The 27,278-nt window shown below is 32.5% G+C and overlaps 1 protein-coding gene across 6 annotated transcripts in view; it reads right to left on the bottom strand.

Moving 5' to 3' along the window:
• Positions 1-27,278, bottom strand: part of TANC2 (tetratricopeptide repeat, ankyrin repeat and coiled-coil containing 2) — a 364,796-nt gene that overhangs the window by 313,896 nt on the left and 23,622 nt on the right. For all 6 annotated transcript variants that reach the window (XM_068530956.1, XM_068530955.1, XM_068530954.1 and 3 more), the window contains exon 2: positions 12,544-12,637. In XM_068530956.1, the coding sequence (XP_068387057.1) occupies positions 12,544-12,610 (67 nt within the window). In that variant the 5' untranslated portion in view covers positions 12,611-12,637. The remainder of the gene's footprint in view (positions 1-12,543; positions 12,638-27,278) is intronic.

The raw sequence follows: 27,278 nt of genomic DNA on the forward strand, positions 1-27,278 counted from the left end.
ATAAAAATAAATTAAAGAAATAAATTAAAAAATAAAAAGAACAAAAATATTGGAAAAAAGAGAAATCTGCAAATTTTTTTAACGACCACCAAATTTGTCCAGAATGGGCCAAATAGTAAATATTTTAGTCTCTTTCCCAAGTATAGAATTCTGCTCTTATAGCATGAAAGCAGACACAGACAACACATAAACAAATGATTATGGTTATGTCCACACAAAATTCTACTTACAAAAGCAGGTGGTAGGCCAGATTTAGCCTGGAGGCCATGGGTTGTCAACTCCTGGTATAGAAAGTGAAGGAACCCCAAATTCAAAGCTAGTTCTCCCTGCCCACTGATACTCCACACAAGACTTCTAACAAATTCAGGGAGACAACAATCTGGGAGACTGGAAGCTTGACAATAATGTTGAGCAAGATCTCATAATGAGATGATACTTAGATCCCAGAGTCCTGCTAAAGGGAGAGGACTGACATACACACAGAACAGACCTCAACCTAGACATCTGAAACACATGTGAACTGAGACAAACTAAACTGCAACCTAGCTCTTATCCACCTCAACCCTCCATCAGGTCCAAGAGAGCAGACCCTCACCATAGCTGTCTTACATAGGAAAAAGCTTTCCCTCTCTACATGTTGACGAAAATTCAATTAACTATCAAGTTAAGAAGAAAAAAGAGAATTTTATTCAAGCCAAACTGAGGATTATAACCCAGGAAGCAGATTCTCAGAAAGCTCTGAGAACTGTTCCACCTGTTAGAAGTTGAAGGCATAGTCATATACATTTTTGAGACAAAGGATCATACATCAAAATGATATACTGATTTTACATAAAGTTCACCAAGGATACACAGTCCAGGTAAACACGTACAAAGCGAACAGCAAGGCACCATGACCCCTACAGAGCTGGGAAAGAACACTATTCTTTTAAAAAATTACATTGCTAGCGTCAGAAGGAAGAAAAAAAAATTACCTTTACAGTTGAGCAGGCACTCCCACCTTTGAGGAGCTCTGGTTAATGCGTAATGCAGATGCACACTGCACATTAGGGAGGGAGAAGGCCCAAACAAACACAGAGAGGGAATTTTACATTTATTTTTTCTTGTCCTGCCTTAAAATATGAATTTTATTTCATCAAGGGAAAAATATTATTTACTCTAGCCTCTACAAATCTTTTAAGCACAATATCTGATAAACAACAGAAAAATGATGAGATGTGTAAAGCAGCAAAAGAATTAACAGAAGCAGATACACATCTGACCTAAATGCAGGACTTAGCAGACACATCAGCTATTAAACTATTATTTTTAGCTATTATGTAAAAGTAAAAAAAGGTTAAAAACAGAAAAAACAGATGAAAAGATTAAAAATTTCAACAGAGAAATGAACTATCTTTAAAAGAACCAAATGAACATTCTATAACTGAAAAACACTATCTAAATTAAGAATTAACTGACTGGGCTTAAAAGCTGACTGGACTCAGCAGAAAAATATTAATAAACCTGAAGACAGGCCAACATAAATTAACCAAGGGGAAAAATTACCAAAAAAAAACAAAGAAAAAGAACAGTTTGAGATGTATTAGGTAATATCAAACAATCTAATGTACAAACTAAAAGTTCCAAAACACAGATGAAAAAAGGATAGAAGAAATGCCTTAAGAAATAATGGCTAAGGTTTTCCACAACTGATGAAAGACATCAACACTTAGACTCAAGAAGCTCACCAAAATCCAAACAATATAACAGAAAGAGAAGCATACACCTAGGTATATCATAGCCAAATGCTAACAGCCAAGATAAAGAAATTTTTTAAGCAGCCATACTAAATAAAATAAATAAATAAATCACATTTCATTCAAAGGCAAAAACAATGAGAATGATTGCCAACTGCTTATCAGAAACAAAAAATAACAGAATAACATCTTTAAAGTGTCGAAAGAAAAGAACTGCCAATCTAAGATTTTATACCCAGGGAAAATATCCTTCAAAAATGAAGGTAAAATTAAAACATTATGAGTAAATGAAAGCTGAGATAATTCACTGCCAGTGACCTACACCTCAAGAATGCAAAGGAAGTTCTGCAGGGTGAAAAAAAATTATCCCAGATAAAACACCATTTTACAAGAAGGAATGAAGAATACTAGAAGAAGGAAATATATGGGTTAATATTTTTTAAGACATTTAAAAAGCATCTTGAAGACTAATGACTACTTAAAGTAACAAATGTATTGTGGGATATATATCAATACTACAGTGGAAGTAAAATACAGGACAACAAAAAGTGGGATATAAATAGAATTAAATATTCTAAAGTCCTTACAGTGCTCACAGAGTAGTAGAATAAAATTTCAAGTTAAACCATAAAAAGTTAAAGATGCATATGGTAATCCTTTGCACAGTCTCTTTTTTAAAAAATCCAAGAAGGTATAGCTAAAAGGCCAAGACAACAGAATTTAAAATATTTCATAAATTCTAAAAAAGACAGGGAACAGGGGAAAAAAAAGAACGAGGAACACATGAATGCAAAAGAAACAAAGAGCAAGATGAGAAACTGAAACCAAATCACATCAATAGTTATATAGTCAATGTAAATGGACTGAATATACCATTTAAAAACAGAAAATCAGATTGGATTCAACAAGACAAAACTACATATTTACAACAAGAGATACACCTTAAATACAAAATCTAGACAGATTTAAGGCCAAAGTATCAGCTCAACTAAGCAAAACATTAACATACAGTAGCTAAAAAAAGCAGTAAAGTTTACTTAAGAAATATAGCAAACTTTGCCCTATAAAAAGAAAATACATTTTGTTTTCTAGCATCCATTAGATAGTTATAAGATCTGATCAAAATACAGCCAAAAAAAACCAAAAATAAAAAAACAAAACCCTCAATGTTTTAAAGCAAAAGTTGGCAAACTTTCTCACAGGGTCAGATCATAAGTATTTCAGGAGTGTGGGCTGTACAGTCTCTATCACGAATGGGTGTGGCTATGTTCCAGTAAAATCATACTATGTAAAAAGTTAATATTGAGAATACTATATATCAAAATTTATGGAATACAGCATAAGCTAGATCATAGAAAATTCATAATGTAAATGAGAAGAAAAATGAACAGAAAATTAGTAAAATCAAGAGTTGGATCTTCTGAAAAAGCTAATAAAATATATAAGCCTCAAAGCTAAGAGAAAGAAAATATAAAAACATTCAATATTAGGAGAAACTGAATTAAACTCAAATGAACACAATATTTATAACTTTATACAAATAAATTTTAAAATCTCAATGAAATGGACATTTTCTAGGAAAACAATAAATTATCCAAATTGCCTAAAGGAAACCTAATTACACTGATGAAAATAAAATAGAAAATACTGTCAAAAAACTACCTAAAAAACCCCCAAAAAGCTCAGGCTAGCCATTTTTATGTCTGAGTTCCACTAAACTTTCAAGGAATAAATAATTTATATGATACATGAAGCACCGTAAAAGATGAAACCATGACAATTCATCTTGTGAAGTCAGCATAACTCAAACAACTCTGAATAAATAGGATAAAAATAAAACTGGAAATAGAGGTGAAAACATGAGTGCAAGTGTATGTGTCTATCTGATGAGAAGTGCTATTAGTTTAATTGCTAAACCACCACAAATACCTGAAATATAAATAAAACCAGTCAAATCAGATATGTTTCAAAATGCAATTTCAAGGCTCTCACCACTTTTTTCACTCTCCAGTCATGTTCATTTTCACAGCCCACCACCGAATAAGAATCCTTCTTCTTTTTAACACAGCCCCACTCTGTCATTTCCTCTAATGACTTTTCCCCTCAAGTTCTATGACAGCCTATCTTAATTGGCAAGGACAAACGAATTTCATAAAGAGTAAATATCTCAACTGACAAACACAAATTGGGCAAATAGATGGGCAGAGAAGAGAAAGGGAAACAGCAGTCAATAAAAATATGACAGGTTTGGGTTTTATTACAAAAGATGCTATAGCTCTACAATTAAATAAGTAAAATCCTTTCCTCATATTAAACAGGAGTATGTTTTCTAACCAAATTTGTTAGAACAGGGTACAGAAAAGGTAAAAACCCTCAAAGCTTATGCTGTAATTTCATGGTTTATTAGTGAAATAAAACTTACTGTCCCTGGAAGGAAAAAGATATTTTTATAGCAAAGTATATTTACATAAATGCTATTGTACATATTTCCTTGAACATTTTATTATGAACATTCACTATTCAGACAGCAATGAAGATTTTCATTAATTTCAATGCCCAGTTGGTGGTGGTGAGGAGGGCGGAGGGAATGCCAATAACAAATGCTTCTAACAAAGTGCCCTATTTTCACAGATGGACTGATTTTTGCTCATGAAGGGGTTAAAGAGAAATTAACTCAAACTCAAATATCAGGCAACCAGTACACTACCCAGTACTTAGTGATTAATGAATAAACATCTGTTGACAGAAACCAAATCATGATCTATAAAAGTAAAACAATGAACTGGACTTCATAAATATTAAAAACTTTACAAAAGACCCTGCTAAGGGGATAGAAAGACAATCAATAGGCTGGGAGAAAATATTGGCAAACAACATATCTGACAAAGGCTAGAATATAAAAAGAGCTCTCAAAACTTAATACACACACACACACACACACACACACACACACACACAGCCCAATTAGAAGACAGCCAAAAGACATGAAGAGATGTTTCACCAAAGAAGACATACAGAAGGCAAATAAGCACATGAAAAGATGATCAGTATCATTTAGCCACTAGGGAAATGAAAATTAAACCACAATGAGATACCAATACACACCACTTATCAAAATAATTAAAATTAAAATAGTGACAACACCAAATGCTGGCAAGGATGAGGAGAAACTGGATTACTTACACATTGCTGGTGTGAATGTAAAATGGTATAGACACTCTGAAAGAGATGGCACTTTCTTTAAAAACTAAACATGCAACTAAAACACGTCCTGGCAACTGTACCCCTGGACATTTACCCCAAAGAAATGAAAGCACATGTTCACACAAAACCCTGTACATTTCCCCATATGACCAGCAATTCCACTCCTAGATATATTCCCCCAAAAAACTGAAAACAGAGACTCAAACAGATACCTGTATGACAATGCTCAGAGCAGCATTATTCAAATGGAAATAAACCAGTGTCTATCAACAGATGAATGGATAAACAAAATGTGGCATACACATACAAAGGAATAGTATTCAGTCATAAAAAGGAATGAACTTCTGATACATGCTACAACAGGAATGAACTTTGAAAACATTATGCTAGGTGAAATAAGCTACATACAAAAGGACAAAATAGTATGATTACACTTACATGAAATATCTAGAAAAGGCAAATTCACAGAGACAGAAAGATTCGAGGTTATTGGGGCTGGGGAGAGGAGGAAATGAGGAGTTACTGCCTAATGGGTACAGAGTTTGTGCTTGGGGTAATGAAAAATTTGGGGAAATAGTGGTGGTGGTTGCATAACATGGTGAATGTAATTAATGCCAATAAATTGTAAAATTAAAAATGGTTAAAATAGTGAACTTTATATTATATATATTTACCACAATAAAAAACTTAAAAAAAATCAGTCCGTGGCCTGTGATACCAGTGCAGTGCCTAGCAAGAGACCATTACAATAACTAACAGCACAGGATCCTCACAGAAAACAATTCCTGCCTGAGATGAGCTTATAAACAAACTTAGAAAACACATCGGAAATGTTCCACCATGAACAAGTCACAAAACATCATAGAAGAATCAGTGCCCCAAGCATTAAAGGTAATACAATAATGCCAGAAAACATAAGCTCTAACACCTCCATTCTATCCCTAGTTTAAGTCTAAATCAAAGACAGCTTCTGGCTGTTCCCAAATTTAGAATGTATCTTTTGGTCATAATGGCATTTGTGTCCTACAATGTGTTGGACAGCGCCACAAAATGAAGTGGCAATAATGCTCTTGCCTCAGTAATGCCATGGTTTTCTTTGCTCTCTTTCCTAGACATATGTCTAGCCTATGTGCCTATGTAACCAAGTATTTACAGCTAGTTTTAATATCTTGTAAGTCATACCCTGACCAAAATCAATTATTCCTTTTCATACTTACTCTTCCATAGAATTTTTAAAGTTATTTTACCCAACTGAAAATGAACCTGCTGTTTCCTGAATGGAACTGAAACAAATTTTTGTGTAAATCCAGAAGCATGATATGTCTTTCCATTTGTCCAAGTCTTACACACTTCAATAAGGTTTCTTGTCAAATCTATTCCTGAGAATTTGATGGCTGTTATCATTGTGAACGTAATTTTTTTCTCATTTACATTTCTAATCAGGAAATATTGGTAGGGCTAAAAGTGCTAACCACCTTGCCAAATTACATTATTATTTGTAGTTAAGTATTTACTGGATTCTCTGGGGTTTTTACCTTGCTTAAAAATAAAAATGACACTGTCTTGTCTTTTCCAATATTTATATTAGTCACTTTATTTTCTTGTCTTTATTGTATACTAGAACCTTCCAAACAATTTTGAAAAAGAGTGGCAATAGGAGAAATCTCTATCATGTTTCTGTTTTAATGAAAATGGCTGATCCATTTCTTTGTTTAGAATGATGCTGGCTGTTGGATTTGGTGAATACTCTTTATTACATTTAAAGTATCCTTTTTCTATTTTAATGTTTTTAATGGCTGCTCAGATTTATAAAATGCTTTTTTAGAATATAATGATATGATAATGTGGTTTTAAATTTTTTTTCTAAGTAAAAAACTTACGTTGATTTTCTTATATAGAAACGTCTTTGCATTCCTGGAACAAATTCTACTGTTGTAGTACACAATCAGGAATTATTTATATTTAACTGTAAGTTTTACTTACTTTGCTCACTTTTCTTTCTGCATCTCCTTCTTTCCTCACATTTATTTTTTATTTTGGTAGGAGACAGCCTCAAGATATTTTTTTTCTCCCAATGGCTGTGTTATATTAAGGGTACTATACTTCCTGAGTTCTTGAATATCTGAAATTGACAGTATTTTGCCCCCCTCATACCTGAGTGATGGTTTACCAAAACAATGATACAATGATACCAAATAGTGGCTTAGTTATATCAAAGAAACATATTGGAACTTTTACTAATTACTTGCATGATTGTAAATAATAAAAACAACAGTTAAGAAAAAAATACATAAACATTTAATTTTTAGAAAACATAAAAACACACATCATTTCTTTGTAACTCATAATTCAAAAGAGCCACACAGTTGTCTTTTCACAAAACAAGAGTTCCAAGTCCTATGTACATCAGAAACAATTTTCACATCATAAAACTGAATTAAGCTATAAAATTCAAAGCTGATATTCACATATCCTTAGAGGGAAAACTTTGTCGGAGAAAATTCATTTGTTATTACTTGATATAAAATCTATTTCTGTGAAATATTTACCTAGTGCCCCACACAAGAGTTGAGATCAACTATTTAAAGGACAAATTAGAACAGTCAATTTCCTTTATTACAAGTGCTTTTCAAACTAAAAACTAAATTGGTTCCCTAAAACAAAACAAAAAAAAGATTATGCCATGAGAAAACTTACCTTACTAATTTTAAAAATAAGCCATGAGCCAAAAGTTAATATAAAGAATAAAGTACCCACCCAATTATTCATTAATGATTAAAGAAAAAAACTGTAATGATGAAAACATTAATGGTATCATCCCACATATACACACTTTTTCTTTAAATATCAAATTTATTCTTGCTTTGGAATTCTTGTCTTAGAGTACATTTGAAAAAAAAATACTGCTTCTCTATAAATTCTTGCCATATATAATACAAATCACTATTTTTATAACTACTCTAACTTACAACTACTCTAAATTATAAACATTTTACATGAAAAGCCATGGAGAAGAATAAACACTAGAATAAGACCCCCTGAAATCATTACTGACATAATTAAATACCTAGTAAATCAAAATAATAAGTTTTAATAATACAGTAGAACCTTGACATATATGGATTTAATAATATGATTGTTACTAAAGCAGTAGTTACTCAGAAGTCTAGGATACAATAATTTGTAATTTTGCTAAAGCACAAATTTGGTGCCTACCTCTAATAAGGGTAGTATGTGGAAATAAATCACTCACCTGGTACTCAGGGCAAAAAGTCTACCCAGCATCTGCATCTTAATATGGCTTTACTGTTTTCTACTAGTTATTTTATATGGATTAGTTGTTGTGAAGTGACAGAAAATCCTACTGCTGGTGTTAAAAGTGAACAACTGTAGGTGTCTAAGGAAATCATAGTTCTTGACCAGAAAATAAATTTTGGATAAACCATTTCTTTCAGTGTCAAATGTGGAGGCAGCTTGGATCTCTGACATGTATGAGTTACTCTGTGTGCGTGTGTGTGTGTGTCTTTCAAAAAGTGACCAGTGGGGTGACGTCAACTATTATTCGTCTTCTGCTAAATCCAGTTAATGTCTGGGGAGATACAATACCTAAATGCAATGTAGTTCTCTGGATTCAATTCTGGAACACAATGAGGAGTTTAATGAAAAAGCTAATGAAATCCAAATAAAAGTGTGGGGTTTAGTTAATAGCAATATACCAATGTTGGTTTCTTAGTTTTGACAAATGCACCATGGTAATATAAGATGTAACGGTTGGGAAAATTAGGTAAAGGATATACAGGAATTCTCTGTACTATCTTTGCAACTTTTCTGTAAAACTAAAATTAACCCAAAATGAAAAGCTCATGGAAAAAAAAAATAAAAAGAGGCATAGGAGGAAATAAAATTATTAATAAAAACCAACAGAAACAGACACATTTAGAGTTAGACAGAAAAATACAGACATAAATATAGTAGGTCTATATTTATAAAAGATAAGAGACAAGATTGAGAATAGTACTGACAAAGAACAGAAAAAAATAAAAAGAACCTAATGGTGTCTACCTGCAGACTGTTTTTAAGTTGAAAGGGGAAAATTAGTATCTATATAGCAGAGAAACTGGACAGTACACTGATTTGGTCATCAAAATCACTAATGAGTGACAGATGGACATTATGTGCCTCCAGCTGTGATAACCCAAGAAGAAAAGAACATATGTAACATTCAGACCACAGAAACATACCCTGAATCTAATCATTAAAAAAAAATCAGAACAAATATAAAATTAGGAGCATTCTAGTTATTCTTCAAACATGTCAAGAAAGGCTGAGAAACTGTTACAAATTAAATGAGAGTAAAAAGACATAACAAGTAATATAATACCTTATTCTAAACTGGATCTTGGAAACGAAGGGGGAAAATTCTTTTTTAAAAAATTACTAGGTAAACTGACAAAACTTGGAGAATAGATGGTAGATTGGATAAAAGTATTATATCAATCTTAAACTGCTTGAGGTTGATAACTGGACTGTGGTATAAAAAAGAATTTCCTTAAGAAATACCTGTTGAAATTTTTAGGAGTAAAGGGGCATGATGTATTTAACCCACCCTCAAGTGATTTAAAAAAGAGTGAGAGAGAGAGAAAGGGTGAAGTAGGGGAGAAACGGAGACACTGTGCGTGTGTACTTATAGAGAGAGAATGATCAAACAAGTGCGGTGAAAAGTTCATGAATCTGTGCAAGGGTATATGGAGTTCTTTGTACTACTGCTGCAACCTTTCAGTAAGCTTAAAATTATTTCCAAATTTTGGGAATTCCCTGGAGGTCCAGTGGTTAGAACTCTGTGCTTTCACTGCCAAGGGCCTGGGTTCAATCCCTGCTCAGGGAACAAGGATCCTGCAAGCCACACAGCGTAGCCAAAAAAAATTAATAAAAAAAAAGTATTTCCAAATTAAAAAAAAATTTTTAAAAGCAAATGGAAGTTCTAGAACTGAAATATACAAAAACTAAAATTAAGAACTGAATGTGGTTAAGAGCAGATTATATACCAATGAAGAGTGAATTAGTGAACTATAAGATAGATAAAAAGAAAATATCCAACATAAAGCATATAGAGACAAAAGAATAGGAAGAGAGTGTAAGAGACATAGATGACACGCATGTAGTCTATCAAATGCATAACTGGAGTCCTAGAAAGAAAGGAGAAAGAGAAAAAAGGGAAAAAAATAAAATTTGAAGAGATAATGAGTAATAGCTTTCCAAAACTGATGAAAGTCATCAAGCCACAGATTCAAAAAACCCTACAAACATAAATAAATAGAAGAGAAACAAAGACAGATTAAAAAGAAAACCACTCCTAGGCACATCAATGTAAATGTAGAAAACTAAAAACAAAGAGAAAAACGACAGATTGCCTTTAAAGAGGGAGCAATTAGACTGACAGTTGACTTTTCACCAGAAATAATTCAAGAAGCCAGAAGACAATGAACAATATTTCAAAGTGCTGAAAGAAAATAACTGCCAACCTATAATTCCACTCCCAGCAAAAACATCCTACAAAAATAAAGGCAAAATAAAGACACTTTCAGATAACTAAACACAAAGTAAAATCACCACATCAAGATCCCAACTAAAGGAAATTTTAAAGGGTGTTCTACAAACAAAAAGAAATTTGGTGATCCCATCTAGAAAGTGAAGGAAGCAGGAGGGAACGAATATCAATAAAAATGTCAAATATGTGAATAAACCCAAACAACAGTGACTACATAAAACAATAATAATGTCTTGTGGTGTTTAAATACATATAGGTGTAAAGATTATAAGGCTCTTCCATTGTCCAGGAAGGGGGTAAAAGTACCAATTGATACCAAACTTTGATTGCTCTTTTAATCTTTAAACTAACCACTGAATGAATTATAAGAGTATATAATCTCCAAGTCAATAAGGAGAGATGTGGAATATAAAAAATATTTTGATCAATCCAAAATAAAGGAGAGAGAAGAAGCATAGAACAGTCAGGACAAGCACAAAACACACAGCAATATGTTATATTTAAACCCAAATGTATCACTGGTTGAATTACTGTAGACGAACCAACATCTCCCTTAAGAGAAAAACTTGTCTGAATGAATAAAAAAAGAAAATTCAACTATGTGCTATTAACAGTATAACCAGATATATATGTTGAAAATAAAAGAATGGAACAAATTATACCTTATAAATACTAATCAAAAGAAAGCTAGTATAGCTATACTAACATTAGACAAAGTCAGCTTTCAAACAAAAGGCATTATTAAAAATACAGAGGGACATTTCGTCATGGTAAAACAGTTAATTCACCAGGAAGATATAGTAAGTCTAAATTTCAATGCATCTAATAAGATATCTTTCAAATATAGACAATTCTACAATCAAAGTGTGAGATTTAATCACACCTTTCTCAGTAAATAATTTTTAAAAAATAAGTTAGCATATAAAACGTTTGAGGACTACCATTAACAAAAACCGACCCACACTACACCCAATAACTGCAGAATCTACATTATTTGGTACATCTAGAACATTAGACTAAATTGATCATATGCTGAGCTGTAAGGGAAATCTCAATAAATATGAAAAGAATAAAATACAGGATAGGTTCCCTGATAAGAGTACAATTAAGCTAAGTTAATAATAAGATAACCAGGAAATCATCAACTGTTTGGAAATTAACAATTATACTTTAAATACCTATGGATCAAGAAGAAATCACAAAGAGAGCTAAAAAACATTTTGAAGAGAATGATAATGAACATAATACTACTTATGAAAACTTGTAAAATGCATAAAAATTAGGAAATTGAAAAGATTAAAAGGATATAATAGCAACAAGGATATACTATATAGCCCAGGGGATTATATCCATTATCTTATAATAACCTATAATGGAATATAATCTGCAAAAATACTGAATCGCTATGATGCACACCTGAAACTAACACAATATTGTAAATCAACTATACTTCAATTAAAGAAAAGAACACGATAAATACCAACAACCCATTTGCAGAAAACAAACATTTAGTACATTAATCTTCAACATTTCTCCCAAAAAAGTATCTATACAGTTTTGGTTTGTTTTTACCTTAAAAGCCTAAGAATTACACTCTTGTTTTTTTAAAAAAATCTTTATTTTAATGACTAGAAAAATGTTCAACTTATATTTCACTTTCTGTATCACCCTTTGAGGACAGTTTCTATTATTTTTAGTCTCATTCCCCAAAGAGTATCTAGGACTGAAATAATTTCACGTTAATTCAAAAGTAAATTTAGGTCTAGAAAGTCTTTAATACATAGTTCACAAAAGCATTATACTCTCATATATAAGAAATAAATATTTTTCTTTCATAAACTCTTCCTTTACCTGACTATTCCTGATGAGTGTTCATCAAGTGTTCCTCTTAATAAAGAGTCTGACAGCCTACAGGAACGTACACTTTCTTTTTTTCTAAATTAAATAAGCCATTTAATAAATAAATATATAAAGTGTTGTAGCACTAATTCAGATCCCTAAGAGAACTTTCTTTTCTAAAACATCACACAGAATAAATGTAGCAGAGTCACTCACCACTTGATCTGTTCTTACGACTTGATTTCCCTCCAGTAAGAAGCATCTTGAGACTATTCCGAAACATGGTTGTGCTAGTCTAGTATTCACAAAACTGTAAAAGAAAATGTGGGAAAACGTTAGAAAACTTGGTTTTCTATTCAAAATACTATTAAGAATTAATTTTAAATGTGCTATAAGGAATTAACTACTCTGTTTAAATATATAGTACAGAAATTTTAACTACATGAGAGAAACATTTATTTAAATAATTTAATTTAATTAAACATTTATGTTGTTTCTTAAAAATATACTATAATACTTTGAGTACCCTAAGAGACAAAGGTAGACATCACTGAGGGTACACAGAAATAGAAAACAATTAGGTAGGTATAAATACAGTTTACCCTTCCACCAGGCTCTCCATTTCTCAGACAATTTTCCCATATGCTCAATACACACACCCAAAGTTTAAGAGTTCAGAACTTTAGAATAGATGCCTATTTCCCATTGGTCAAGCCAGAATTCCACCTCACAAGACTACTAATATATATGAGTACATCAGTATACAGATATACTACTGACCTCTGTATGTCCCACTCCTATCAAAGGAAAATCCTGCTGATTGTGCTTTGGATTATGTCCTCTCTCACCTCAAGAACTTTTATCTAAAAATCATCTTCCTTTTCTCTTTCACGCGGCTTTAATTTTTTTCTCTCTACTGAATCATTCCAGTCATAACATAAACATGCTAGTATGTCTTAACCAAAAACAAATAAGTTAAGTCCCTCTCTGTATTCCCACAAGGACCAATTACTGCTCCTATATCCTTGCTCTGCACAGCAAAATTTCCCAAGTGTCAATACTTGGCACCTGCAGCAGATTGAACAGAGCAAATGTGAATTAGAACAGAGGTTAACAGAAAATCTCTGAACCAAAGCACAGAGAAATTAAAGGTTGAAAACTACAGAAGAGTATGAGAGGCATATGGAATCCTTTGAAAGGTTCTAACATACATATCATTGAAATCCCAGAAAAAAAGAAAGAAAAAATAATAAAGAAACGTTATCTGAAGTGACAACAATCAAGAATTTCCTAACATTGATGAGACATAAAGCCACATCTTTAAGCAGCTAGGGAAAAAATAAACACACTGAAAGAAGCAACAATCAACAGACTGAGAGATAACTTTCAATAGAAATGCTGAATGGCACAAGACAATGGAATGACTGCTTAAAATTTTTGAAAGAAAAGAGGTGCCAATCAAATCTATTCACAGTTTAAAATGTTTTGAAAAATGAAAATGAAATAAAGGTGATTTCAGAACAAAAGCAAGGAATTTATCAGTAAAAGAAATACTAAAAGGGAGTTCTTCCAACAGAAGGAAAATGATACTAGAAAAAAACATAGAAATGCAAAAAGGAAGAGCCATAGAAAAGTAAGCATATTGGCAAATATGAATGAACAATAATTGTAAAAAAATATAACATTACTAACTTGTTAAGTTTAAAATATATATAGATTTTAAATGCATAACGACAATGACAGAAAAGTGAGGAGTGGGGTAAACGAAGTTAAAGTGTGCAAGATATCTGTCTACATTGTGCAGGAAGTGGCAGAAGTAATAATTTACACTAGACTGCAACAACTCAAAATTCATGTAGTAATTTCTAGGATAGCCATTAAAAGCTAACTGATGTGAGAAAAAGAATGATTAAAATATCTGACTGAACCAAAGAAGGTAAGAAGTGAGAGAAAAAGCACAGTACCTGTGGATAAAATATAAAACAAGTAGTATGTTGGTAGCTTTAAACTTAAATTATATCTGTTATTATGTTAAATACTCTACTAAAAGACTATTTATGGACACAGAAAGATTAAATATAAAATGATGAGGAAAGATATACCACACAAAAACCAATTAAAAAGAAGCTAGCATAGCTATGCCAATATCAGACAAAGTAGACAAGGCAAGATATTTCTTAATAATTAAAAAGTCATACCAACAAGAAGATACCCTAATTCTAAACCTCAATGGACCCAACAACAAAGCTTAAAAATATATAAAGCAAGAATATCCAAGACTAATAGATGATACAGACAAATCCATAATCACATGGGAGACTAACACACATTTGTCAATAGCTACAAGTCAAGCAGACAAAAAATTTACTTAAGATATATTGATAGAAGATTTGAACTACATAATTAACCAACTAGACTTACAAAGTACGTGTACAGTATGCTCTTCCAAATAAAAAGAGAATACACAAACTATACACAAAACATATACCAAAATGGACCATATGCTGGGTTATAAATTTCAATAAATTTCAAAGCACTGAACTCTTTGGGAGTATATTCTCTGACTACAATGCAAATTATTACAAGTGAATAATTTTTAAAAATGGAGAAAATCCCCTACTGCTTGAAAATTAAGTGATGCACTTCTAAATAACCCATGAGTCAAAAAAAGTAAATAAATCACAATGGAAATTTAAAAATATTTGCAATGAATGATAATGAAAAAATGACTTAGAGAAACATATGGGATGTAACTAAAGCAATGTTTATAAATAAATGTATACCTTAAATGCAGTATTAGAACAGAAGGGTCAAAATCAATAGCTAAACTTCTATCTCAAGAAGTTCAAAAACAAACAGCAAACCAAATCCAAAGAAAGTAAATGGAAAGAAAGAGTAAAGAGTAAAAATGAGTGAAGCAGAAAACAAACCCAAAATGGATAAAATCAACAAAGTCAAAAAATGGATTTCTGAAAAGTAGCAAAATTGAAAAACCTAGTAGCAAGGCTGATCAAGAAAAACAGATGGAAATTACCAATATCAGGAATGCAATAAGGGACATCATTTCAGATACTAAAGCCTTTTTCTAAATAGGAAGATATACGAACAACTTTACACCAAATTTAACATTTTACGTGAAACAAATTCTTTGAAAAATACAACTTAATGAAACACAAAGTTGAGCAGAAAATCTCAACTACCTCTATCTCTATTAAAGAAACTGAATTTATCAGAACTTTTCCCGCAAAGAAAAGTACCGGGCCAGACTATTTCACTGGTGAAGTCTGGCAAACGTTTAAGAAAAACACCAACCTTATAAAAATTCTTTAAGAAAATAAAAATAATACTTCCCAACACATTTTAAGAGGGCAACATGATCTTAATCACAAAATCTAACAGAGATTATAAGAAAAGACAATTACAGATTACATACCTCATGAACATCGACTCAAAAATCCTTAACGAAAGACACTGAAAACTACAAAATGTTGCTTTAAAAAGAATTAAAGAAGACCTAAATAAGTAGAGACAGAGGCACACCTCGGAGATACTGTGGGTTTGGTTCCAGACCACTGCAGAAAAGTAAATACTACAATAAAGTGAGTCACACGAATTTTTTGGTTTCCCAGTGCATATGAAAGTTATGTTTATACTGTAGTCTATTAAGTATGCAATACCATTATGTCTGAGAAAACAATGTATTATATATACCTTAATTTTAAAATACTTTAATGCTAAAAAACGCTAACCATCACCCAAGCCTTCAGCAATTTATAGTGATAACATCAAAGATCACTGATCACATACAGAAAATAAACTAGTGGCTACCAAAGGGGAGAGGCAAATTAGGGGTATGGGATTAAGACTTACAAACTACTGTGCATAAAATAGATAAGCAACAAGGATATATTGTATAGCACAGGGAATTATAGCCATTATCTTGTAGTAACTTTTAATGGAGTACAATCTGTAAAAATATTGAATCACTATGCTGTATACCTGAAACTAATATAATATTGTATAAATCATACCTCCATTTTAAAAAAGATCATTGATCACAGATCACCATAATAAATATAATAAAAAATGAAAATGTTTGAAATATTGCAAGAACTGCCAAATTGTGACAGAGACATGAAGTGAACAAATACTGTTGGAAAAATGGTGCCAATAGACTTGCTCGACTCAGGGTTGCCACAAACCTTCAATATGTAAAAAACACAATATCTGCAAAGCACAGTAAAGTGAAGCGTAGTAAAACAAGGTATGCCTATATACTATGTTCACAGATTGGAAGGTTCAATATCGTTAAACTGTCAATTTCCCTATATTGCTCTAAAGAAACAATACAATCTCAACCAAATTCCAGCAGGCATTTTTTTTGTGTGTAAATTGAGAAGCTGATTCTAAAATGTATATGGTACTGCAAAGAGCCTAGAACATCCAAAGCAATCTTGGAAACTACCAAAAAAAGCTAAAGCACTTATAAGACCCGAAATCAAGACTTACTCTATAAAGCTCCAGTAATTGTGACAGTATAGTACTGTCGTAAGATTCATCAAATAGATCAATGGAACAGAATAGCTAGTGCAGAAAAAGACCTATACTTAATACCGTCATTTGTTTTCAACAAAGTCATTAATGGGTAAAGGAAAGTCTTTTCAACAAATGGTGGTGGAACAAATACATATCCATTTTTTAAAACTTAACCTTGATCTGTGCCTCACACTACACATGAAAATTAATTCAAAGTAAATCAAACATCAAACATCATATAAATGCTAAAATCATAAAGCTTTTAGAAGAAAACACAGGAGAATATCTTCATTATTTAGAGGCAGGCAAAGGATTCTTAGACACAGCAAGTAATAACCATAAAAATTCATTAAAATGTAAAAAAACATGTGCTCATCAAAAATAACTGAGTAAATGAACAGACAAATCACAAACTGGGAGAAATTATGCACAAAACATATATCTAACACAAATAAACATGCAAGATATATAAAAAACACCTACAACTCGATAATAAAGAGACAATTCAATTTTTAAATGTGTAAAAGATCTGAATAGACACTTTTTAAAAAAAGATATATCTTCTTTTTTAACACACATATAAAAGGAGCTCAACATTTTGTCATTGGGTAAATACAAATTACAACGAGCTACCTCTATATTCCCACCAGAAGAGCTAATTTTTTAAAGCCTGACAATATCAAATATTGACCAGGATGGAGAGCAACTGAAATTCCTAATACATTGTTTTAGGAGTATAATGGTACAATTGCTTTGGAGAGTTTATTATAAAACTAAGCATATACCTAACATATGACTCCACCCCTTACATATTTACCCAGGAGAAATGAAAACATATGTGCTTAAAAAGACTAGTACAACAATTTTCATAGCAGCTTTATTCATAACAGCCAAAAACTAGCACAGGTGCCCATCAACAGGAAGATGGATAAACTGTGGGATCTTCTTACAGTGGAATACTACTCAGCAATAAAAAGGTATGAACTATTCATATGTTCAACAACACAGATAAATCTCAAAATATAATATGTTGAGTGAAATAAACTTACATTAAAATGTATGCAGTAATATATGGTAAGAAAAAAATCAGAATAATGGTTGTCTCTTAGGGATACATATGAGAATTCACTGAGAAAAGGCATGAGAAAAATTTCTAGTATGATGGTAATATTCTGTTATCTTGAGGGAGCTTGGGATACACATATGCATACATTTGTCAAAACTCAGCCAATGTTCACACCAGATTTATGCATCATATTGCGTATAAATCTTACTTCAGAAGAAAAAAGTGAGAAAATATTCAACTTTACTTAATGATATTCATGCTTAAATATTTAGAGGAAAGCATACTGATATATCCAATTACTTTGACATGCATTAAAAAAATAAGACAAAATGATGGATGGATAGAGGGAAGTGAAGGCACACATGTAATAAAGCAATTATAGCAAAATGTTAACACAAGATTCTAAGTAGTGGATATACATGTGTTAAATGTAAAATTACGTTAAATATCTATATGTTTGAACTTTTTTATATGAGGTAAAAACACTCTGCCACAAAAGAAACTCTAGGCCCAGATGATTTCAACAATTTAAGGAAGAAATAATATCAATCTTACACAAATTGTTCCAGACCACAGAAGAATAGGAAGCATTTCCAAACATGTTTTCTAAAGACAGCATAAGCTTGATAACAAAAGTCAACAAGGTTGTTACAGGAAAGAAATGTTACAGACCTCTCTTTTGCCATAAGTACAAAAATTCTAAACAAAATATTAGCAAAATCAAATCTACCAATATATAGATCAGGACCAAGTGGTGGTTTAATTCAGAAATGCAAAAATGATTTAACACATGAAAATCAATATAATTTACCATGTAACAAAAGAAATAAATCATATTATCAATAGATGAAACAAAACCAATTGATAAAATTCAACATTCATTATTTTTTAAAAAACTTACACAAAACAAGAAATAAAAGAGAAGCTCTTTAATATCATAAAGTGTATCTTTTAAAAAGCCTATAGAGGACTTCCCTGGTGGCGCACTGGTTAAGAATCTGCCTGCCAATGCAGGGGACGCGGGTTTGATTCCTGGCCCGGGAAGATCCCACATGCCGCGGAGCAGCTAAGCACATGCACCACAACTACTGAGCCTGCGCTCTAGACCCAGTGAGCCACAACTACTGAGCCCACGAGCCACAACTACTGAAGCCTGCATGCCTACAGCCCATGCTCCGCAACAAAAGAAGCCACCGCACCGCAACAGAGAGTAGCCCCTGCTCGCCGCAACCAGAGAAAACCTGTGCGCAGCAATGAAGACGCAACACAGCCAAAAATAAATAAATTTATTTTAAAAAATAAAAAAATAAAAAGCCTACAGCAAACATCATACTAAATGGTGAATGACTGCAAACATTCCCCCTGAGACTGAAGAATGTGACCACTTATTATCACTACTTGCACTTAACATGGTCCTGAAGGTCTTAGCCAGTACAAATAGGTAAGAACATGAAATAGAAAGTATAAAGAATGAGAACAAAAATGCCACTTTCACAAACAGTATGATTACTTACTTAGAAAACCTAAAAGAATTTATAAACCATTAGAATTAATAAGTGAATTTAGCAAGGTCATTAGATACAATGTAAAGCAAGATTTAAGGTGAACATGAAAAAGTAACTTATCCTTTTTCCAGTGAAGATAAATATGGTGATGAATCCTAAAAATATTTCAAGCATTTATGAAATATTCCTTTTATACATGCATCTTGAGAGCCATTTTTAGGGTTTCTGCCCCCTAATCTTACTTTAAGAGACTATCTGAGAAGTGAAAGTTCCAAGCTTGGTAAGTACTTACTTCACTAATATTTGAAAGACTTGAAAAAATTGTTTTATATGTAGGGATATATAAAAAATATACTTCATGCTTTAAAACATACCATGAAATTTAAATAGCAAACTTTAGAATTCTTAAATTTATATTTTCTTAGAAGAGAATGAACAACTATTTTCTTATATATCAGATTCTCTGCGTGTATACAGGTGAGAAAAATATATATTATGTAAAATATTATACACATATGATTTCATTTAGTCCTCATCAAAACCTCCTTAAGACAGGTAGTATTTGCTTCATTTCAAAGAAAAGGAAGCTGAATTAAAGAAAAGCAAAATAGCATGTCCACAGTTATACAGCTAATAAATGCTTAAGGTCATATTTGAACCCATGCTCTTTGTCCGCCTCCTCATTGTCTCTTCTTAAATAAGAAACACTTAATAAATCTATTTAAAAGAGCTGAAACTATGAAATTTCTAAATCTAGTGATCCAAATTAAAACTCCCAGAAGCAGTATTCCATTTGGTTCTTGTTTTTAAAATACATTTAATTTATTTATCTTTTTGTGGCACTACCACATACTTATTTTACCTTACTCTAGTAAATTTTTTTTTTAAAGTACTGCTACAGGTTGGCATTAGTCTTTGCAAATGCATCAAGAAAAATCATGGGGCTTCCCTGGTGGCGCAGTGGTTGAGAATCTGCCTGCCAATGCAGGGGACACGGGTTCGAGCCCTTGTCTGGGAAGATCCCACATGCCGCGGAGCGACTAGGCCCGTGAGCCGCAATTACTGACCCTGCGCGTCTGGAGCCTGTGCTCCGTAACAAGAGAGGCTGCGACAGTGAAAGGCCCGCGCACCACGATGAAGAGTGGCCCCCACTTGCCGCAACTAGAGAAAGCCCTCGCACAGAAACGAAGACCCAACGCAGCCATAAATAAATTAAAAAATAAAATTAAAGAAAAAGAAAGAAAAATTATGACAAAACTCATTTGGGGGTGGGGGGAGAAAAGACATCCTGCTTTAGTGGACACTATGATGTCCCACCCAGATCCTCATTACAGGATCAGTGCACCCATCCCTCCAGGTGTTATTATTGGCTGAGAGCTGCTCCCGCTTCACCAGAGAACTGCTCTAGACTGACTAGAGCCACCAATGACTCATTAGTGCAGGAGTACAAAAGACCAGCTCCTTTTAACTCAAGGAGGGCAACTCTGTGGAATGATTTATGCTCCAAAGCCCTCGCCCATCTCTTTCTATTCTTTATTTTTCTTCAAATACTGATCTCTAAATGATGTGTTATATACCTGTTTTTTTTTTACTGTCAGTTCCCCCACTAGAATATGAGCTTCACAAGGGTATGAAAGCTGCTTATTTAACTCACTGCTGCAAGCCCATAACTGGAGAATAATGCCTGGTAAACAGCAGGTACCAAATAAATATTTATTGAATTAATTAATTTCTTTAGTTTGTATATCACTGTCCAAATCGAATCTCTTGTAGAGAAACCTGATCTTACTCTTTTTATCCTTGATGCCTAGCTCATAGGAGGTTCTCAACACTTCTTAAATGAGTAAATAAATCAATGAATAATTGAGCAAAGACTTGATTCATCAGATTATTAACTTGGTAAAGAGGTAAACGGATGTAATATAAGTAAGCTTCAATAGACAAAAACAAGTTATGAACTAACTAGAATAATGAAGACTAAGATGATTGTGCGTCAGAGAAGGGTACAGAAATTTTAGGCAAGTCCAAATTTTTATCTGAGGAAAAATCAAGAAAATTCTAGACGTACTTCAAACTTCTGCCTAACTCAGACCTTACTACTATATATATATAGTTCTTCAAAGTTTCAAAAGGAAAAAAAATGTATAGGCACAGATTATTATTATAAGAAAAACGAATTATTGCTTAAAATTTACTAAAACTAGGAGTAAAAAAGAATAAAAATTTTAAATCTAAAAATAAACCAAGATAACATTCCACAGTTAATTTAAGTAAAAAATGATGACGGGTGAAATAAATTAATTATAATGATAATCACTTTTTGAAGTATAGGGGGTTTTTTTTTGGTCTTTGGTAGTCCTAAAACATTTTATAAAAATTGACTAAAATGTATAATGAATGAAATGAAACATAAAATACTTATTTAAGGCTAATTATCCATCTCATTGCTACATTTTGATAAAATGACTTTCTTATTCAAGTTAACCCACCACTAGAAAATTTATTGTAATAAAATATTAATACAGAAACTCTACAAAACTGAAGCTAAGTGGAAAATGACAGTTTGATCTAATTGGATTTATGACAGTAATATATGGCTAAATTTCACCCTACTTTTCCAAGTTTTAGATCCAAATTTTTTTAAATGTTAACTCTCTAGGAGAAATAATCAAATAAATTCCTGGCAAGTGAATCTCTGGCAGGAGAATAACAAACAACATTCATAGACCCCCAATCATTTCTAATTGTCTTGTACTTAACTGATTCAAACCTTATGTTATCTACATGACCCTATGTTTGTGACACCTGGCTTAAACCATTCAGGAAAAGTATTGACTATTCTGGTCCTAATGGTCCACCAAGGCTGGAAATTCAATGTCCTATCTCAATATCTTCTTGCACTATTTTATTAGTGGATAATCAAGTTTCATTTTCAATGTTCATCCCTCCTGCACATAGAAAGCCCTTTTCTTATCCTGTTATTCAAAAAAGGAGCACAATATCCCCCTTCGTTAAAATATTTATGTAATAATAATGTAATCAAGTTAACTCTTAAGCACTTCTGCACCATTCAGGCTAAATAATCGCAGAATTCCCTTTAACTTTTCCATATCAGACATTTTGCGTTCTGTTAGCCAGCTTCAAAAAAAAATAATCTGTGTTCCTAAATCCTCTTTCATTATCAGTGGTTTGGTATTATTTTTATTCTTATTTCTGGTTTTGTGGTAGATTGACTTATTCTTACTTTTTTTTTGTTTTCTCATTCTAGAAACAAGTTTCTTGACATTGGAACTACGCCTAGTAGATAAATTATACTATTAACATGCTGTTAAAGTTCTATAGGATCTGAAGAAAATGTTTTCAACAGTAAGAAAATAAAAAACAAGGAAAAATAATAAATTAAGATATTGTCTGTAGAATTTTAATTACAAAAACAAGAATACATACTGATCCAAATGATGAATTAAGTATTATCTTTCCCTATCCAGAAAACCAACAAAATCTCCTTCTAGAATTCTCTCCACAATATTAATTTGGATACTGCCTTTATCAGAGTCCCCTTGAAAACAAACCTGTTGGTATAACTGTGAAAAGTAAACTATAGATCTTTAAAGTAAATGCCACTCATTTTTGAGCATTTATTACCCTTCCCTTCAGAGAAATTTTTGTAAGGGAAAAAAACACACACACATACCCATGCTTACTAAACATTTCAAAGAAAAACTTTAAACATTACAGGGAAAGATGCAGTGGTTAATGATGCAGATATGATGGAAATGTTGGAAAATATGATAATATCATTTTATAATACATGGTTTTAATGGAAGATGCTAAGCACTTAAATACATATCCTTGATTTTAAAATATCTAAAAGATAGCATATTCCTCATACAGAAAACCTGAAAGAAAACATGGCACAAGAATGTAATTAATGACTATATAGTTGTTTAGTGTTTATTTAGTATATGTTTATCTCACTAGACTGTAAAAGCGAGGTTACCACTGAAAACCTGGCACCAGACACAGAAGCTGGCACATAAAAGGCATTTAGTGAGTATTTGTTAAAGGCATGAGGGGGTTCCAAAAAATGGACTCACAAATAATCTAAGAGAGAAATAGAGAAGAACAGAAGATCTCAAAAAAGTATGCACATAACTGTAACAGGAGAAGTAAATAACCAATGACAAATGCAATAATGTGAACCATGAGAATATTAGTTAAAAAATAAATCCAGCAGCATAAACTGGGGCTTTTGAAAAAAGGTAAAAACTCTACGTTAAAAAAAAAAAAAGGATAAACAATGATAGGACAAAATCAATACAAGAAAGAAGAATCATCTGTCCACTATCTGGAAATTGCATGTTTTCCCATCTGTGAAAGGCATGTTGAATGACCAGGATATTATCAAGAATGGCTTTCCATTGAATGTTGACTGAGGTAAATTGCTAGATGTGTCAGATACATTCCATTAAATAACTCCGGAAGTACCTACAATTAATCAAAGATAAGAGACGGTGACAATATAAAGACGGAAGGACTAAGGGAAAATCCAGAGTATCCAGTATAATACACAATAATCATAAAATGTCTGCTCATACTAGAACGTTTTGAACAAGTTATATCCAGAGAAGTCTTTGGACTGAACAAAATTACCTGAGCTCTGTCCACAGATAAACGCTGATAATTTCTCTAAGAGAGAAATTCTGAACTGCACTGAAGAGCATCAAATCATGCAATCTCATTCAAGATTTGAGGGCACAGGAAGGAATGCAGGGCAATTAATTTCTCAAGTAAGGGGAGAAATTGATGATGGGCTCCATCTTACTCTCAATCATCTCACTGTAATGCCCACACAAGGATGCTCACTCTAGCAGTGTATGAAAAATAAAGGAAGACATGGGTATGTATAGCAGCTTTCTTTATAACTGCCCAAACTTGGAGGCAACCAAGATGTCCTTAAGCAGGTGAGTGGACAAATAAACTGTGGTATCCAGATTATGGAATATTATTCAGCACTAAAAAGAGGTGAGCTATCAAGCCATGAAAAGACACGGAGGAAACTTAAATGCATATTAAGTGAAAGAAACCAATCTGAAAAGACTATAAGATTCCAACTATGTGACATTCTGCAAAAGGCAAAACTATGAATACTAAAAAGATTAGTGGCTGCTAGGGGTTGGGGGCAGGGGGGTGATGATTAGGCAGAGCAGAGGATTTTTAGGGCAGCAAAAATATTCTGTATGATATTACAATTGTAGATATATGTCGTTATATGTTTGTCAAAACCCACAGAATGTATACCACCAAGAGTGAACCCTAATGTAAACTATGGACTTTGGGTGATAATGATGTGTCAGTGTAGGTTCATCAATTTTAACAAGTGTACCACTGAAATGTGGGATGCTGACTGTGGGGAAGGTTGTACATGTGTGGGGACAGGGGGTACACAGGAACTCTGTACTTTCTACTTAACTTCACTGTGAATCTAAAACTGCTCTAAAATATAAAGCTTCTTAATTTTTTTAAAAAAGAGAATAAAAGAAGGCACAGAATGAGGGAGGTAGAGAGGAAGAGAGGACCCATTAATAGGAAAATGATTAAATTTTGGCATAGGAAATACTATGAACTATGGAATACTGTGTATGGTTTAAACAACATGTAGCACATCTCTTCTAAGATTAAAAATTCTCCAAGCTTTATCCTTAAGTGAAAAAAAGCAAGTAACAGAGCAGTGTGTGCAGTACAGTCTTATAATTTTAAAAACTATGAGTTTATTGACCTGTACTAGATATACATATGTACTTAAAACTGTGGAGTAAAACTTGTGAGAGAAGATACACAAAACTTCTCAGTGGTTTCCGTAGGAGATGAATACAATGTTGAAAGGAAGATAAATGTGAATTTTTTATTAAATGTATTTGTATTAATGTTAAAAAATAATAAATAAAAATCAGTCGACCCACAGTACATTCACCATCTCTGTCTAGTTCCAAAACATTTTCATCATCCCGAAAGTATTTATTCATTATTGATGTCAGTATAAATTTTTAAATTATTCATTAAGTTGGCATAAATTTTCTTTGACTCCCCCCAAAAGCAGATAAGATCTCACAGGGTGAAGGATGAGAGAGCACTCTAGAAAACCTTTGCCTTTCAAGTTGGCTGCCTCCTCAGTTATCCCACCAACCTACATTGTTTCAATGCATACCCAGTGGCATATATACCCCCAAAATTAAAAATCATTTTTTTAAGTTTAAAAGTTTAGATCCTTCTTAATATACCCATTTTCTAACAAAAAAATTTAAAGTTACATTAGAGAACTGTTTTGTTACCAGTTCAGTAAAAGGTCAAGTGAAAAGAAGAGTATTTACAGAACTGCCACTACCACTCCCTGCATCATTTGCTTTCCCTTGGTTTCTCCAAACCATATAATGAACCGGCCCAGCATGCCTGTGAAGTTAAAATTAAACTATTTTAGAGGCAAAGTCCAGACACTAAGCATTCTTATAAATAACATCAAGAAACAACCAAAACACATACACACACAGCAGAAACTTTATTTTAGCAACATATATTAGCTAAAATTCTTTACAAATTATATTCTTGGGCTTAGGAATATTTCTCTACTTCTAAAACACGTAAAATACAGATGGCAAAGCTACCTCTAATCTTTTTCTAGTAGTAACCTAGAAATAAATTTTTTAAATAAAGTGTCTTTTGATCTACTATTTATTCAATCTTTATTATGAACAAGCTAAGATAAGGCCTTGAACAAATACTGGAGGAAATTTTTAAAAGGTTAATAACAGTTCCTGCCTAAAAGGAGCATCCAGTCAGGTAATGAGAATTAAGGAAAAGTGAACCCAAGCACAATTCCAGATAGAAGGTGCTAGGTATCACAAGAGAAATACAAAATGTAATGGGAATTTACAAGAGGGAGAGATTACTTACAGGATTAAGTAAACAAACACTTCTTAAGTGTCTGCTACGTGCCTAGCACCATGCTGGATACTAGGATAGCAACACTGTCCTGCCCTCAAGAAACGTAGAGCCAAAAGGTGAACAAGAAACCTTACAAATGGCTTATTATAAAATTCAGTGATGGAGGTATTCACAAAATGCCTGGTAGTACAAAAAATTTTACATGCTTATCTACCCACCTTTAGATAGTGGGTGAAAATAATCCTAATGAATTAAAATTATTCTGCCGGTTTATTGACATAATGTTTTAGGGGTTAAAAAATACTTAAAGAAAAAAGTGTAAATAACATCCTCTCATCATATCCCCTATCTTAAAAATACAATCACAAAAATCATTATCTTTATAAGCATGGTTTTTAGACCTAAGGATGGTTTCTAGGGCAGTTTATAGACACTAATTGTCAAACAAAGTTAAACATCCTTATTAGTGTCAAAACACTAATAGGACTTTTAAGAACAGGAATCCATCTATACCGATACATTAATTTATTTTAATTCCCAATAGATATCCAGAGATAAGGCTTCAGTTGACATAAAGCATTAATAATTAAAATAATAATTTATTGTTATACAGAGAGAACCCCCCAAAATTAAGTATAGGATAAAGATAAAATGTCAGACTAAGGCAAGAGCAAAAGAGGAAGAGGTTCAGTAAATGCTGGGTCAAATGGCTGGCCATTAAAGGAAAAAGAGGGGGTGGGAGGGATGGATGGATTCCTACTTTTACCCATATACAAAAATAAATTCTAGACGTATTAAAAATGTAGATACAAAATATTTAACTATAAAAATAATAGACTTGCATAATAAGAAAACCCATCCTAAAATTCTATGCAGAATTATGCAATAAAAACCAGAGCGCT

The sequence above is a fragment of the Eschrichtius robustus genome, chromosome 20, assembly GCF_028021215.1.
Source record: "Eschrichtius robustus isolate mEscRob2 chromosome 20, mEscRob2.pri, whole genome shotgun sequence".
Lineage (NCBI taxonomy): Eukaryota > Metazoa > Chordata > Mammalia > Artiodactyla > Eschrichtiidae > Eschrichtius > Eschrichtius robustus.